This window comes from Ruditapes philippinarum, unplaced genomic scaffold, assembly GCF_026571515.1.
Source record: "Ruditapes philippinarum isolate M1 unplaced genomic scaffold, ASM2657151v2 ctg3547_1_1_1_1, whole genome shotgun sequence".
Lineage (NCBI taxonomy): Eukaryota > Metazoa > Mollusca > Bivalvia > Venerida > Veneridae > Ruditapes > Ruditapes philippinarum.
In genome coordinates, this window is record NW_026856534.1 from 42,003 (window position 1) to 59,080 (window position 17,078).

At 29.3% G+C, this 17,078-nt stretch overlaps 1 protein-coding gene across 1 annotated transcript in view; it reads left to right on the plus strand.

The window, feature by feature from the left end:
• Nucleotides 1-17,078, plus strand: part of LOC132746893 (uncharacterized) — a 49,732-nt gene that overhangs the window by 16,678 nt on the left and 15,976 nt on the right. Inside the window, exons 5-7 of the mRNA XM_060736171.1 lie at nt 387-407; nt 6,857-6,877; nt 14,587-14,607. Coding sequence (XP_060592154.1) covers nt 387-407; nt 6,857-6,877; nt 14,587-14,607 — 63 coding nt within the window. The remainder of the gene's footprint in view (nt 1-386; nt 408-6,856; nt 6,878-14,586; nt 14,608-17,078) is intronic.

A 17,078-nucleotide genomic window follows, 5' to 3' on the forward strand; every position in this document is an offset into this window, starting at 1 on the left:
ATAAATTGACAAATGATTCATAGAATGTTAAGCAATAAGATTTTATGCATTTGTGAGTTTGTTCTTAACGATATTTTTTTTTGGTTAGAATATCGTATCATTACTAACAAAACTAAAATAGCTTATAAAATTTCACTGCTTTGATAATTATGACTTTGCAAAACTTTCATCGGCACTTAACAATGTTTGACGAAATCATCATTTTTTATCTATTATACATATTGAAAAATAATATTTGGACAGATACACTGATTAAATATTTTCTTAAAGTTTATACTTTAAAAATAAGAAAAACAATCATAATAAAATACAGTTATTGTATTTAAATTTCATTTTCATCGGCTAACAATTATATATATTATTTATTTCATTTTTATTTATTTCAGGACCGAAGTTGAGCAGAGCTGGTAAGAATAAACTATATTTTGTAGAAGCATAAAGTATTTTCTAAGTGTTTTTATAAATAATAATAATAATAATCATTAAAACAATCATAACAATAATAAATACATACAAGATTTTAACTGGAAAGAAATGTTGCTTTTTCATATTTTATCATAAACAGACTCAATCAATTCGACACTTTATAATAATTATTATATTGATTTCAGCACATTGAGTGATGGGAATTGAAAACCGATTAAATTGGTGCTACAATTTAATCGGTGTTTATCAGGGGTCATGAGAATGTTGCACATTAACTTTATCTCTTATAAACAGACTCAATTCAACAAAGTCTGCAGTTTTCATATCATTTTGTTGCTTTCATTGCTTCGGAGGAATCTTCCTTTTTTCCAGGATAATCCTTTGAATTATTGGATAAATAATTATGAAAAGTTAATGCATTACTTTTACCAAAGTGTTTTCTTTCCAGTCTTTTAAACAAAAGAAGCAAAGAATTAAAAAATATTCTAAATTTTCCTTTATTGAATCAAAATATTATTACAACAATTTTATTACACTCAAAAAGAACAAAATCGACTTGAAATACCATTTTAGATCATAAGTATCAGATACATAACAAGGTTTAAAATTGTTTAACAGTTTTGATGAAATTAATGATATATTATCCAATCATGCAACAGAATGCACTTTTTCTTGCATAGTTTTTCTCTTTAACTGATATATCTACTTTATAATAAAATGAGAATATCACTACTTACTAAAACAAAATACATGTAGTCAATTGTTGAATTTGTATGAAATGCACATGTTTTACTCATTCGCCGAAATAAAACATGCAAAAATAGCAAAGCATGTTATTTTCAAAATATTCAGCAGAAATGAATAATAAATATTTTTATATTATTTTCAAAATGATAAATAAACACAAACTTAATATGGATACGCATTGAATAAGTGATATCGCAGCAATAAATTGACAAATGGTTCATAGAATGTTAAGCAATAAATTTTTATGCATTTGGGAGTTTGTTCTTAAACTATATTTTTTGGTTAGAATATCGTTTCATTACTTACAAAACTAAAATAGCTACAAATTGCATTGCTTTGATTTTTATGACTTTGCAAAACTTTCATCGGCGCTTAACAGCTGAATGTTTGACGAAATTATCTTTTCTATCTATTATACAGTTGGCAAAATAATATTTGGACAGTTACAGTGGTTAAATATTACCTTGAATTAATACTTTAAAAATAAGAAAGAAAAATCATAATATATTACAGTTACTGTATTTAATTTTCATGTTCATCAGCTTACAAATATATATTATTTATTTCATTTTTGTCTATTTCAGTACAGATGATTTCTTCTTCACATGGTGAGTAATAAACTATATTTTTGTACAATCATAAAGTTTTCTCTAAGTGTTCTTTCAATCGCGGCCTGGTAGAATTTGGGTTTTACTATGTATGTTTGCTATCGAAGTTAATTATGAGGAAGGGAGAACAAAGTTGATGATGACATCACAATAACAAAAGACGCAGAAATATAATGCAAGGCAACGTATATTAAAGCCGAAATTTTTTGGCTATTTCGTTTGTGGCTTGAAACAACTTTACCGTACAATCTTTATTATTTAAAGTAACAATACAGCGTATCTAAAGATCCTAAATATAAACATATATTAAACAATCATTAAAACAATTATAACAATAATAAATACATTCTAGATTTTAACTGGAAAGAAATGTTGCTTTTTCATATTTTATCATAAACAGACTCAATCAATTCGACACTTTATATTTTTGTTGCTTTCTCTGCTTCTGTTGGATCCACCCTTTTCTATATTTTTTATAATGTCATGTGTCGTGTGACAAAATGTAAACATTTCAGTGTCATTATATTGATTCCAGCACATTTAGTGTTGGGAATTGAAAACCAATTAAATTGGTTCTAGTGGTCATGAGAATGTTGCACATTAACATTATCTATCAACAGACTCAATTCAACGAAGTCTGCAGTTTTCATATTATTTTGTTGCTTTCATTGCTTTCAAGGGATCTCCTTTTTTCCAGGTTTATCATTTGAATTGTTCAATAACTAAATATGAAAAGCTCATGCATAATTTTTTCTTAAGTGTTTTCTTTTAAACAAGATAAGCGAAGAATTGTAAAGAAACAACACATATTTTCAATTTTCCTTCATTGAATCAAACTATTATTTCAACTTAATAACACTCAACAAGAACACTATTGACTTGAGATACCATTTAAGAACATAAACTTGTATCAGATACATAACAAAGTTTAAACTTGCATAACAGTTATGTCAATGGAATTTGAAAATATTTAAGGAAATTACAGAAAAGGAAAAGATTATTCTTACTAAAAAAAAGCATTATTCTTTCCAAAATGCTTGATAGAGTTAACTCCTCCTGTATACCGGTTAAAGTTATGATGGTGAACAAATGTGCATAGTTTCAAAGCCATATGTCAATGAACTTAAAAAAGATTTGAGGTATTATTAAAACTTCAACGTAAATTCTAAGTCGAGAAAGGGACATAATTCTGTCAAAATGCTTGATATAGTTCTCTCCTCCTGTCTACAGGTTAGAGTTATAATGGTAAATAAGTGTGCAAAGTTAAAAAGCCATATCTCATCGGATTTTGAATATATTTTAGGTATTACAAAAACTTTAACTTTAAGTCGACAAAAGGGGTATAATTATGTAAAAATTCTTGATAGAGTTACTTCCTCCTGTCTACAGGCTGGTGAACAAGTGTTTAAAGTTTCAAAGCCATATGTCAATGGACTTTGAAAATATTTGAGGTATTACAAAAACTGAAACATAAGTAGTTACGCCGACATCGACGCCGACGCTCGGGTGACTACAATAGCTGTACTTATTCTTATCGAATAAAATGTAGATCCACACACACACACACACACACACACACACACACACGCACGCACGCACGCACGCACGCACATATAGACACACACACACACACAGATATATATATATATATATATATATATATATATATATATTATATATATATATATATATATATATATATATATATATATATATATATATATATATATATATATATATATATATATATATATATATATAAAGAAGTTCCATTCCTTGTGTCGATCTCATGTATAAAAAAAATATGTTTTGGGAAATGCAGAGTACAAAGTTCGTTAAATTTTTATACGTTTATTTCTGTTAGCGCTTTCAAATGTTTTCACATATCTTCAGACAGTATATTTTCACATATATTCAGACTACATATATATAGCATAGCCACTGCTCATCCATCTTCACAAAAAATGATGGTTTCAGAACAGCTTGATATACAGTCACAAACTGCACTACACATTGAAACAGACTCAACATTCGCATATATAGAGTTTGTTCTCTGTTATCATGTCTCACAAATCAACGACGACATTTTTATTGTCTTCTTCACTGATTGGGACCAGAGAACTATATATCCTTTTCCGAAAGTCATCTGGATCCCGTAAGATCAAGTAGATCCGTAGGATACAATGAATTTAGACAGATAAAGTATCTATAAAGGGAGATAATTAAATTCAATGCAGTTACGCTGTGCCATTATTGGACTGGCATATCGATGTGGTGGTGGGTGTGTATATATTCTCTCATTTCGATAACAATTTATCTGCACACTTGTATCTTTATCTGGTCCCACGTAGGGGAAAGTATAACTGTATTGAATTTAATTTTCTCCCTGGATGGAGAATATGGACATAAATCTGTGTTTTTAATTCTTTGTGTGTTTTTTTTAAATATAAATGATAAATAATAATAACAACTAAAAACGAGAAAAGGATTTTCAAAAGACTGATCTGATCACTGTTGTACAAGATCTGTCTGTCGGCCTTTTGTTCGGTCATAACATTGTTTCCGTTCAATACTTTGAGAATGCATGGGATGTTTAAATTTCATAGGTTTATTGGTCTAATAGGTCAAAGCTATTGACTTAGGGGTAAATGGCTTTAAGGTCTATGTCACATTGACCTTATAACTCAATTAAGTGTCCGTACACTATATTAATTCTTAATTCAACAATCAATGTGCCTCAGCTTTAAAACTTAAAAGGTGATTTCGTCTTCGTCAGTACATGACCCATCTTGTTTCAGGAATCAAGGGATAAAAAGTCAAGGTCACAAATGGCACTGCTATGATTATTATGACTTAGCATATTTTTCATCGGTCCTTAACAGCTGAATGTTTGACGAAATCATCTTTTTACTTCATTATCAAATGAGAATATCACTACTTACTAAAACAAAATAGTTAAATCTTGAATTTGTATGTATGCACATGTTTTACTCATTTGCCGAAATAATACATGCAAAAATAGCAAGGTTGTTATTTTAAACCATTCAGCAGAAAAGAATAATTAATATTATTATATTATTTTCAAAATGATAAATAAACAAAAACTCAATATGGATACGCATTGAATTAGTGAAAACGCAGCAATAAATTGACAAATAATTCAAAGAATGTTAGTAAGCAATAATTTTTTAAGCATTTGGGAGTTTGTTCTTTAACGATATTTTTGGTTAGAATATCGTATCATTACTTACAAAACTAAAATAGCTAAAAAAATGCACTGCTATGATTATTATGACTTTGCAAAACTTTCATCGGTCCTTAACAGCTGAATGTTTGACGAAATCATCTTTTTCTATCTATTATACAATTTGAAACATATAAATTAATATATATAAAAAGTATTTAAATTTCATTTTGATCTGCTTACAATGATATATATTAATTATTTCATTTTAAGTTATTTCAGAATTGGAGTCTAACAAAGATGATAAGAAATAGACTATAATTTTGTAGAAGCATAAAGTTTTTTCTAAGTGTTCTTTCAAATGTGGCCTGGTAGAATTTGCGTTTTACTATGAATGTTTGCTATATAGTTAATTATGAGGAAGGGAGAACAAAGTTGATGATGACATCACAATAGGAAAAGACGCAGAAATATAATGCAAGGCAACGTTTATTGATGCCGAAAGTTTTTGGCTATTTTGTTTTTGGCTTGAAACAACTTTACCGTATAATCTTTATTATTTAAAGTAACAATACAGCGTATCTAAAGATCCTAGTAAATATAAACATATATTAAACAATCATTAAAACAATCATAACTATAATAAATACATACTGGATTTTAACTGAATTGTTGCTTTTTCATATTTTATCATAAACAGACACAATCAATTCGACACTTTATAATTTTGTAGCTTTCCCTGCTTTTGTGGGATCCACCCTTTTCTAAATTTCTATCATGTGCGTTTGACAAATGTAAACATTTCAGTGTCATTATATTGATTCAAGCACATTTAGTGTTGGGAATTGAAAACCGATTAAATTGGTGCTAGGGTTCATGAGATTGTTGCACATTAACATTATCTCTTATCAACAGACTAAATTCAACACAATCTGCAACTTTCATATATTTTGTTGCTTTCATTGCTTCGGAGGGGTCTAACTTTTTTCTAGGTTCATCCTTTTAATTGTTGGATAACGTAATGTGAAAACCTTATGCATTACTATTTCCAAAGCGTTTTCTTTCATGTCTTTTAAACAAGGTTAGCATAGAATTGTAAACAAACAACACCATATTCTATATTTTCCTTTATTGAATCAAAATATTATTACGACACATTTATAACACTCAACAAGAACAAAATCGACTTGAGATACAATTTTAGAACATATGTATCAAATATATAACAAGATTTTATATTGCTTCACAGTTATGAAGTAATTAAAAAGATATTATCCAATCAGGTATCAGAATGCATTATTTCATACATAGTTTTGTTCTTTGACACATATATCTATTTTATAATGAAATTGGAATATCATAACTTACGAAAACAAAATATTTAAATGTTATATTCTTATGACATTCATATGTTTTACTTTTTCGCCGATATAATACAAGCCAAAGTAGCCGAATTTCTTCCTGACTAGATTTAAATACATTTTTCAGTGGATATAAAGATGGATAGGCTCACAAACATCTATTGAATACCAAAAAAGTATTCAGCAGAAATGAATAATAAATAATTATATTATTTTCAAAATGATAATTAAACACAAACTAAATATGGATATGCATTGAATTAGTGAAAACGCAGCAATAAATTGACAAATGATTCATGGAATGTTTCATCGGCGCTTAACAGCTGAATGTTTGACGAAATCATCTTTTCTATCTATTATACAATTTGAAAAATAATATTTGGACAGTTACACTGGTTAAATATTACCTTGAAGTTAATACTTTGCAAATAAGAAAAACAATCATAATACATTACAGTTACAGTATTTAAATTTCATTTTCATCTGCTAACAATTATTTTTATTATTTATTTCATTTTAATTTGTTTCAGATGATGAGACGCTCAAAAGAGGTAAGAAATAAACTTTATCCGTGTAGCAGAATCATGTTTTTTTCCTAAGAAATCTTATACCTACGGCCTGGTAGAATTTGTGTTTGCTATCAAGTTAATTATAAAGAAAGGTGGAACAAAGTTGATGATGACATCACAATTGCAAGGCAGCGATTATAAAAGCCGAAGTTCACAGGCTATTTTGTTTTGGCTTGGAACAACTTGACTGTATATTCTTTATTATTTCATGTAACAATACAGTGTGTCAAAGATATAAAAAACAGCGTGTCAAAGATATAAAATATAAACAACAAATGGTTTAAAAACATCAATTTGACACTGTTTCACTTAATCAATTGTTTGACAGTTATCTTTGGCTTCACTCTGATAAAATGTACATTATTTAATCTTGAATACAATACAAAAACACTACATAATCTACCATTGCAACAATGAATTGTAAACAATTCTTTTATATAAAATTTATTGACCATTTAACATAATTTACCGGCACCTGGGTTTAACATCTTTATCTTATTTCATTTTAAAGATGCAAAAACCTTGAAAACCCTGTAACACATCTCTTTACTAAACTTAAAGTCATGAAAGTTTTCTAGTTCAAAGACAATTAATTAAACAATGCGCATGCTGTTTACACATTGATATTAGATACTTAATGTACAACCTTTTATCTAAAGAGTATCAATTTCAATGTAGATACTTAGTTTATGTCGGTCATAGGTTCAAGCCCCACTGGGACATGTTTTCCCTTTTTTGAAGAATTTTACACTTTTCGTTTTTTAAATAGATGTTTACATTCAGAAATAATCTTGAATAAAGAAAGAAATACAATTTTTTTGTGGGTTTTAGTGTTAAATGGGTGAAATAGGGTATTTTTACAACTTAAATTATTTATATTTCCAAATCAGGATTGAAAACCTCCCTCAGTTTTAGCACTATAATTTTAAAGGTGATTGGTCATCATATTATCGTATTAATTTATATATTTGATCGTGTAGAACAAACTTAAGAATTAAATCATCGGTAATTGCCCTTTCAAAGTCCGGTATAACACAGATGTAAGAATCGCTAACCGTTTTGCAGGTGCGATTAACGTGCATATATCCCTATGTAAAAATGAATTGTTGATAGTTCAAGATAACGATATTTAGCTGTGTTTCTAAATAATATTAGAATTTAAGTACATATTGTGTATGAATTATATAACAATATCGTTGATGGTGATCCATTTGTGGTCCACCATTATATGTTTGAACAATTATCACCAACAAATCACTTTTTACCTCCAAAAACGATTATGAACTCAACGATTCTAGCCCTTGTATGGTGTTCAACTTTTAAAAAAGAGTTAATTTAACAAAACATAAACACTACTTGCATATTTATATCCAACATAAAGATATCACTTTATTCCAACATGAATACATGTTTTACAACAATAACCGCTTCCTTTGATTTGATTTATCAAACATATCACTTTTTTAAGTGTCAATGCTCCCTTTAGTCATAATTACATGTACGTACATGTATGTAAGTCATCGTTCTCTAGTTTTCGTCACATTAGGCCTTAAATTGAATAAGACTAATAGCTGGACATTGGTAACATTAATGAATAAACATTTGACTAGATCTGAAATATTATGTTTTTGATTGGATGATTACCTTATATTTCGTTGACAGTATGACAGTCTTTATGCAATAAAATTGAGCGGGGTGTGGTCAGTGCAGTAATAATTTTCTTATTACCAATACAAAAATGAATTATCCTTTGGATAATAACCTGATTTGTTTGCAATTTAAATGACTGGCGGGTCTGATTGGCCCCTAAAAGTATGTTGACACCACTAGAACATGTAAAAAAACATAGCCATCACAGGTCATAAATTACGTAACATATAACGCGACAGGAGGTCAGATCCTTTTGTTCGCAAAGATCAATTAAGTTTTATTACCCTTTATGATGGGGCTCTTTCATAGCGGCATAATTATATTTCACAGTGAGAAAGATACCCAAAAACATGGTTAGAAAGATAAAATAAAGAAAGGAAATAATACTAGTCTGTAAATTTATTGAAATAGACGATGTTTTGATAATTTGGAAGTGAATAGCTCATATATAATGTAAGTAAACAAATTATAAATACGCCGTAAATTGCATAGTTTGTAACAGAAATTAGAGCCTTGGGGATGATTTTTGTCTGTTTTATTTCTCTCTTTCTTTGTATGTTTACAATCCAGTTGAATAATTGAATGGGTATTTGTGTATAAAAATTGGCGGCGTTTTTACGAGCTTAAAGTGAATAGGCCTATATTCGGCTGCTCAAACTAGAAAGCATAATAAAATTCTTATAAATTACATTTTTTCGCGCACGAGCCTATGTTCTCTCATTAGTGAGGGAGCTTAAGAAAGTAGACACTGTGGTGACAAGCAAACCATTGCTAAACATACAGTGAATCAGTTCAGTTCCCATTTCTATATATTTCTTGTCAGATTTCCATGACAATGTAGTATTTGTGTGCAAGTTCTTACGTCAGGTCTCTGTTGTGAAAGTTGAAACTTATGAAAAGTTTTAGCGCACGGACATCGCGCCAGAAATAAGAAGGGTAACATATTATTGTATCCCATCGGACATGGCCAATTTATTTATTTTTGAATAGCCTTGATATATACTCGCATCAGCCATATGCCGTCCTCCATGAACACTAACACATACATGGAAAACGACAGTAAATCATGATTATTAATAAATATTTTGTTTGTTATACAGCGGTTACTGATATTTCACTTTAAATTATTTTAATTGGCGATTAATTTAAACAATGGTTTGCTAGTAAAATTGCCTGTTTGATACCAACTTTGTTTTCACAATTCATTTAAATGTAGCTTTTAATCAGTAAGTTAATAAGAATAATCATGTTTTATAATTACCGAGTTAATTTCACGCTGATTGTTGGACGGACGTAAAATGTCGTCATTATGGGCGCCACCATTTTGAAATGGACGTCACATCAAGTCAGCAGGAAAAAATAAATTTTTAACATTTCGTTCATGATACTGACTTTTTGAAAAAATATGAGGTCATCAAAAATATGATGAGATATTGACGTCATTATTATGACATAAATTTAAATGATTTTACCATTACATTTAATGATAAATGAAATATTCAAATTTGGTGGGACAGATATCATCGGTATTTTCATGTTCAACGATTTTTGTCGGAGTTATTAATCATTTAATGATGTTCACTTTTAAAGTTTGTCCTATTTTTTCTATATCACTGATGCATTTTCAATGAAACTTTACTGGATTGATCTGTACCTGAAGTACCTGCACATATTACACGGGTTTCTGCTTAAATGCATAGTGGCCGAGTTGTGTCCTTTACGAAAAAGAAATATGTCAATACAAATTGTCTGAACTACACCTCTTAAACCACTTATGCGATTTAATGAAATTTACAGGAATGCGCGTTAGTTCAGGTACTTGCGCATATTGCACAAGTTTTTGACCGAGTTATGGCCGTTGCCAGCTACACAGAAGTTTGTCCGGATTTCTTCTCAAAGACTACTGTTGCATAATTATAGCCCTTGAATAAAACATGTTTTCTCTGTTAATTAGTGTGTCTCCTCATACGCAGTAGCTGCAGTGTGCAATCGAATATCACGAGGCGACACATTTGATCACTGATCGGTCTTATATTATTATTATTATTCACTTTACTTATTTGTGATTTTTAGCTCCCCTGAACATAAAGAGCTAAAGGTGAGCTTTTGTAATCACAATTTGTCCGGTGTCCATCGTACGTCAGTGTGTCCGTGCAGCCGTCGTCAGCTTATTATAATTATTTCGATTGTTACCAAAAAAGTATGTTATCATAAAGATGATACTGATTTAAAATTTAAAAAGGCATTAGCTGATAAGTTCAAGTCCACTGCTAGTAGACAATAAACTGATGTTTCAATTGTCATAAAGGGCATTGTAAATCAAGTAAGGATTTAACATTGCACAAATTTAAGCAAGATAATTAGGTAAACAACTTGGCAGATTGGTAAAATACTAGGGTGTCTGTTTGTTTGTTTGATACATTGATTGATTTCTTTCTTTCTTTGAGTTGAATTGATTATACCGCGCCGAACACTGTTAAATTTAGATTTAGATTGAAAAAGATTGCTAAAAGTGACTTAAATTTTAGAATGCAGGTTTATTGCTGGATATGTAAAGGTTAGGGTCATTATGAAGTTTCCGTCGTAATCGACAGAAATGAGAATATTGAGTGTTTGACTTTGAAAATTAAAATCTATTTTTTTTGTTCATTTTTAAATTTCATATAAATTTTGTTGAAATTGTCTGGAGATTTTTTTCATATATATATATTTATTAGACTAGATAAATGTACTAATGTATTCACCTACAATATTGCTCTGAATTTAGAATACAATATTACAACTATAAAGTGGAACACATATTTCAAAAGCATATATACACTCATTTGGAATTTAATTTTTTATTAAGGAGGTCGTTCTTAAAATAGAGACAACAATGAACTCCTATTTGAAGGTTCTCATTACGGCAAAAGTGAAAATGTTGCAAGTTTGGTATTTGATTTAGCTTATTCATGGACGACGGTACTGGAAAGAGCAAGCTACTGTCCACGTACGCTAGCACTGGCTTTAACAGAATTCAACATTTATCATTAAATATTATATTTAAAACATTCGCAATGTGTTCTTACGGCGGTACTACTGGAACATTCAATGTTACACTTTATGGCCATTCCCTGAAAATCGACATTTTTATAGAGCTTCGGAGATAATAAAGTCTGCGTTTAACAGATTAACAAATTTAATGAGAAGGCAACATATTATAAGGGTGAATAAACAGTATTCAAGTGCAGAATACTGGAACCACGGGAAAAAAACTTACCGTAGACGAGCAAACAACAAGAAAGGGTACAAACAAAAGTGTCAACATAACAGTTTGAAAGAAAAAAAGACATGCATCTAAGGAACAAAGAGGGGCGCCGCCTTGGAACGGTCAGCAGCATAAGCACGGTTGGGGAGTTTAAACCGGTCAATGGTGCACCAACCCTCACTCTTAGCCACATCATATTCCTTGTAAACGAGACATTGTAAATGAAATGAATCCCAAGCAAAATTCTAACAAATGCTATGGTTACCAAAGTTGAAATAAGTAAAACACAGAAAAGATAAAAGTAAAACTAATGACTATGACAAAAGTACTCAATGACTTAATGGCAGACAAAGCAACAAGAAAATCACATACAACTGCCCGACGAAGAAAACCATAACAATGTCGTGCTGGACGATCTTCAATAATCGGAAATATGCATGTTATTCCCTTGCAAAAGCTCAAAATAAAGATAATACACCATTATATTAATCGTTCCTTTTTGAAATACAAATGTACTTTAAAAATGATACACACGATCACTATCGAGTTTGAAGATTAAATGAATGTGGGCAATTTCAATTACTTAACGCTTTCGATAGCAATGCAAACGAAAAAGGTTCTTCAAAATCTTCAAACTCTCTTTGTAATTATCGTATATAATTCTAATGTTCTTTTTATATTTTATCTCATTTCAAGGGCAAATACCGCAGACATAAGTCATTTAAATCGTTTGTATTATTGATTAATTTGCACATATCGATGAAACATGATCGATCCTTTACGAATTTTGATGATTCAGAAGCATGTTTCTTTGACAGACAGCGTTGGTTAAATTAAGAACATTAATTGAAACTTTCTATTCATTTCGTCGCATGATAACAGATAAAAGTACATATGTTGATTGGATAACAAATGAATAATCATATATTTTAGAAACGTAATTAACATCATTTTAAGTAGAAAAGAAGCACTATTCATTATCAATTCTTGAAATATTATATAAATACATGAACTCAAGTCAGGTACATGGAAATCAGGAAATAATTAGGCCTTGCTTACCTTGGGGAAGGGTAAATAACTCAAAATAAGGTCGGTGATCTTTATATTTTTATTCGCTTAAAAATGTTTCTATTAAAATTTGGTAATGTAAAGTTTCAACAACTCTATTGAGTAGTTTTCATTCTGCTATATGTCTATATGTAAACTTAGCATACAACTTTAAGCATAACATATTGAACTTGTGTATGCATTTCTGCTAAAAAGTTAAGATCAAAACAATAGATAACAGGGCTTAGATGAATCTGTATCTATGAGTTTCGGAACAATGTCTTTCACACAACCGGTATCATGGCTGGTCATTTGTCAAAAGTGTTTTAAAACGATTTGCGCGTTAACGATGTGGAATGCATTAACATGTAATTAAAATGTATTTAGGTACCGTTAAAAATTTTATTAACTTTAAAACAATCATAACAATAATAAATACATACTAGATTTTAAATGTTGCTTTTTCACATTTTCTCCCATAAACAGACTCAATCAATTCGAGTCTTTACAATTTTGTGGTTTTCATTGCTTGTGTGTGATCCTTCCTTTTCTTTATTTTATGCTTTAGCAGAAGGTGTCCCGTGTCGTGTGACAGGTGTAAAAAAACTTTCCGCATTCATTTCAGTGTTGTTATATTGATTCCAGCACATTTAGTGTTTGAAATTGAATACCGATTAACTTGGTGCTAGGGGTCATAAGAGTTGTTGCATATTAACATTATCTCTTATCAAAAGACTCAATCAAACGAAGTTTGCAGCTTCTATTACTATGCGTATGCATTACTTTTCCCCATTTTTTTTTGTCTCCATTCTTTTAATCAAATTAAGCAAATAATTGTAAATATCCAACACCATATTCTAAAGTTTGCTGAATTGAATCAAAATATTATTACACTAGCTTATAACACTCAACAAGATCGACTTGAGATTCAGTATCAGATACATAAAAAGGCTGAAAGTTGCTTAACAGTTATGACGAAATTAAAAAAAAATATATATTATCCAATCAAGCAACTGAATACATTAATTCATACATAATTTTGTTCTTTCACACATAGATCTAATTTATAGTAAACTGAGAATGTCGTTACTAACGAAAACAAAAAAGTTAAAGATTGAAAATGTATGACATTCATGTTTTACTTATTAACCGATATAATATACGCCAAAATAGCCGAATGTACTTCATGCCTAGATGTAAATACTTTTGCATTTGATATATATATATATGAATAGGTTCGCAAAACTCTATTGGATGCCAAAAGAAAGGAACCTTACTATTTTTAAAATATTCAGCAGTGATGAATAATAAATATTTATATTATTTTCAAAATGATTATTAAACACAAAATTAATACGGATATGCATGAAATTAGTAACTAAGCAGCAATTAAATTTTATGCATTTGTGAGTTTGTTCTTAAACGCATATTTTTGTTGGAATATCGAATCATTACTTAGAAAACTAAAATAGTTAAACATTTCACTGTTATGATAATTATCACTTTGGAAAGCTTTCATTTGCGCTTAATTAACAGATTAATGTTTGACAAAATTATCTTTTCTATCTGTTATACATTTTAAAAAATAATATTTGGACATTTATTTTGCTTAATATTACCTTGAAGTTAATATTTTGAAAATAAGAAAGAACAATCATAAAACATTAATTTAACAGTTACTGTATTTAAATTTCATGTTCATCTGCTTACAAATATATATTATTTGTTTCATTTTAATTTATTTCAGAATTTGAGAAGCTCAAAAGAGGTAAGAAATAAACTATATTTTTGTAGTAGCACAAGGTTTTTCTAAGTGTTCTTATAAATGTGGCCAGGTAGAAGTTATGTTTAAGTATGAATGACTCCTTTCAAGTTATGGGAAAGAGAGAATAAAGTAGATGATGAAATCGCAATAGCAAAATACGCAGAAAACAAATTCAAGGTAACGTTTATTAAAGCCGAAGTTCACTGGGCTATTTTGTTTTGGCTTGAAACAACTTGACTGTATAATTCTTTACTATTTCATGTAACAATACAGCGTGTCAAAAGATATAAAATATGAAAATTTCAGAAAAGCAATGTTGCCGCATGTTAAAATCTTACATTATCTTATATTTTATAAAACAACTAGAGAAATTAACGGAATGTAGCTCCACGCTACTGTTTTTTTCTCCCGTGGTTCTCAGAAATAAAAAATCTCAGCTTAATCGAACCTGATCAATAAATGCAACCTAAAAAGAGTTAAGATGATGACTGATTATCCAAGCTAATTGTTTCGGAAAAATTAGGCCGATAAATTGTCTGCTAGCAAAATGCACCCAATGAACTTAAAAGTCATGTTTGGCGAATTGTTATTAAATGAACAGAGATATGTGATTACAATCATTGCAAATATTCCTAATTAAAACATAGATTAGAATAACAAAATAAGGTTTCTTTGAAAAAGTGAAACATAATTGTATGTTTTGCTCAATGCATACATGTTTTAAATAACAGTTAAATATAAATAGTACTTACATTTAAAGTTAGATCAAATACATGTACAAAAAAGATTGTTATGATATATTTAGAGGTTTACTAGACACGTCTTTGTTAATTTTCTTAAACTAATGTTAAATATAAACTTTAGCTTGCACAAGAAATATCAGCTACAATGTGGTCATTAACTTTAATTTATAAAGAAGCTCAACCCTGGTAACGGTGTAAACAACGTTCTTTATTTTAGATGCGCAAAGAATAGAATAGTGCACTAACGAACCATATTAAAAATAGCATAAAAATACTGTCAACTGTAAAATGTGAATAACTACTTGTTTGAAATGAAATGTAAAACTATTATAGCAAAGAAATCAGCAAAAAACTTTATCTATGTATGTCGTGAAATTTCACCATATACAAACTTATTATTCAGAAATATTATTACTCCTGAAATATATTATTTACCTTTAAGTTAATGTAATTTACTCCTTAAAAGATTAATATTCTTTTTTTTAAACTCCTTTAAAATATGAAATATAATGCTCCTTTTATTTTATAAGAATTGTGTTCTTATTAAAATCATGATTTTTTACATCTCTTTGGCGGGAATATTTACTTTCAATGCTTGAGAATTTGTTCAGTTAAATTAGTTGCACTTAAACACTTTTGGAATCTATTAAAGCGTTTCGTTATCTGTAAGAAAAAGTTAAAAGTAAATAGTGATAATCTTCACCAATGTATGAACACAAAATTCGGATAAAAGACTTAAGTTTAAGATCAACAAGGGTCTAAACAACATGAAAAGGGCACACATATTATATTTTCAGTATGAGTACATGTTTTGTAGAACTAAAGCAAACACATAGCAAACCTTTATTGTGTTATATGCTGGTTTCATCACCTTACATGTTTCACGAGAATCACTGATATGTACCTCTTTGCCAACTCATTATTTCAAAATACATCGATGAATGAAAGAACTGCTAAACAGACTTTGCCATAAATCCACTTTTATGGCAAATTAAAATTATTTTCTATCTATGTGTGACATTTACCTGTTACCTACATATAGACCCTTTCATTTAAGCGATAACAGTCAGGGAAGAGTTACTTCCCTTACCGGATGTGACGTAAATGGGGGATAAAACTATGCAGGCCGCATAGAATGTTAGCTTATTGAAAAGTTAAATGCGTAAATACTGATCGTTCAATTATGATTATAACATGTAAAAATTTACGCATGCATACATAAATTCAATATCAAGACAATAGAAAAAAATACAAAAACAAAGATTGAGATTAATTCTCGCTACGGAGTGAAACAGCGAAATTTCAAAGTGAATATATTTATTAGATCTAGATTTTCTCTAATGCCAGGATAAAAAGCTAGTAACTAAATCAAATTTTAATATTTTATAAACACCCATACACACTGAAATTGCCTATTATAAATTTAAATGGCCATTTTCTAGTTTTCTGTGTTATTTTCTGTCATTTAGAAAATTCCGGCGTATTTGTGACAAACATGAAAATAAGATTGCCAATGTCTTTTAATGATTGTTTTTCAAGCTTTAATAGAAAAATAACAGAATGCATTCTGTCAATACTTACTGGTTTTTTTTCATTATGCCGAATAAAAAATATTTTAAAGAACCCGTGAAGGATAAAATTTTATAAATATTCCGGAAAGAACGAAAACCATGTGGCATTGACTTTTATAATTTTAGATTTGCAACAGACGATAACAGGTACGTATATTAA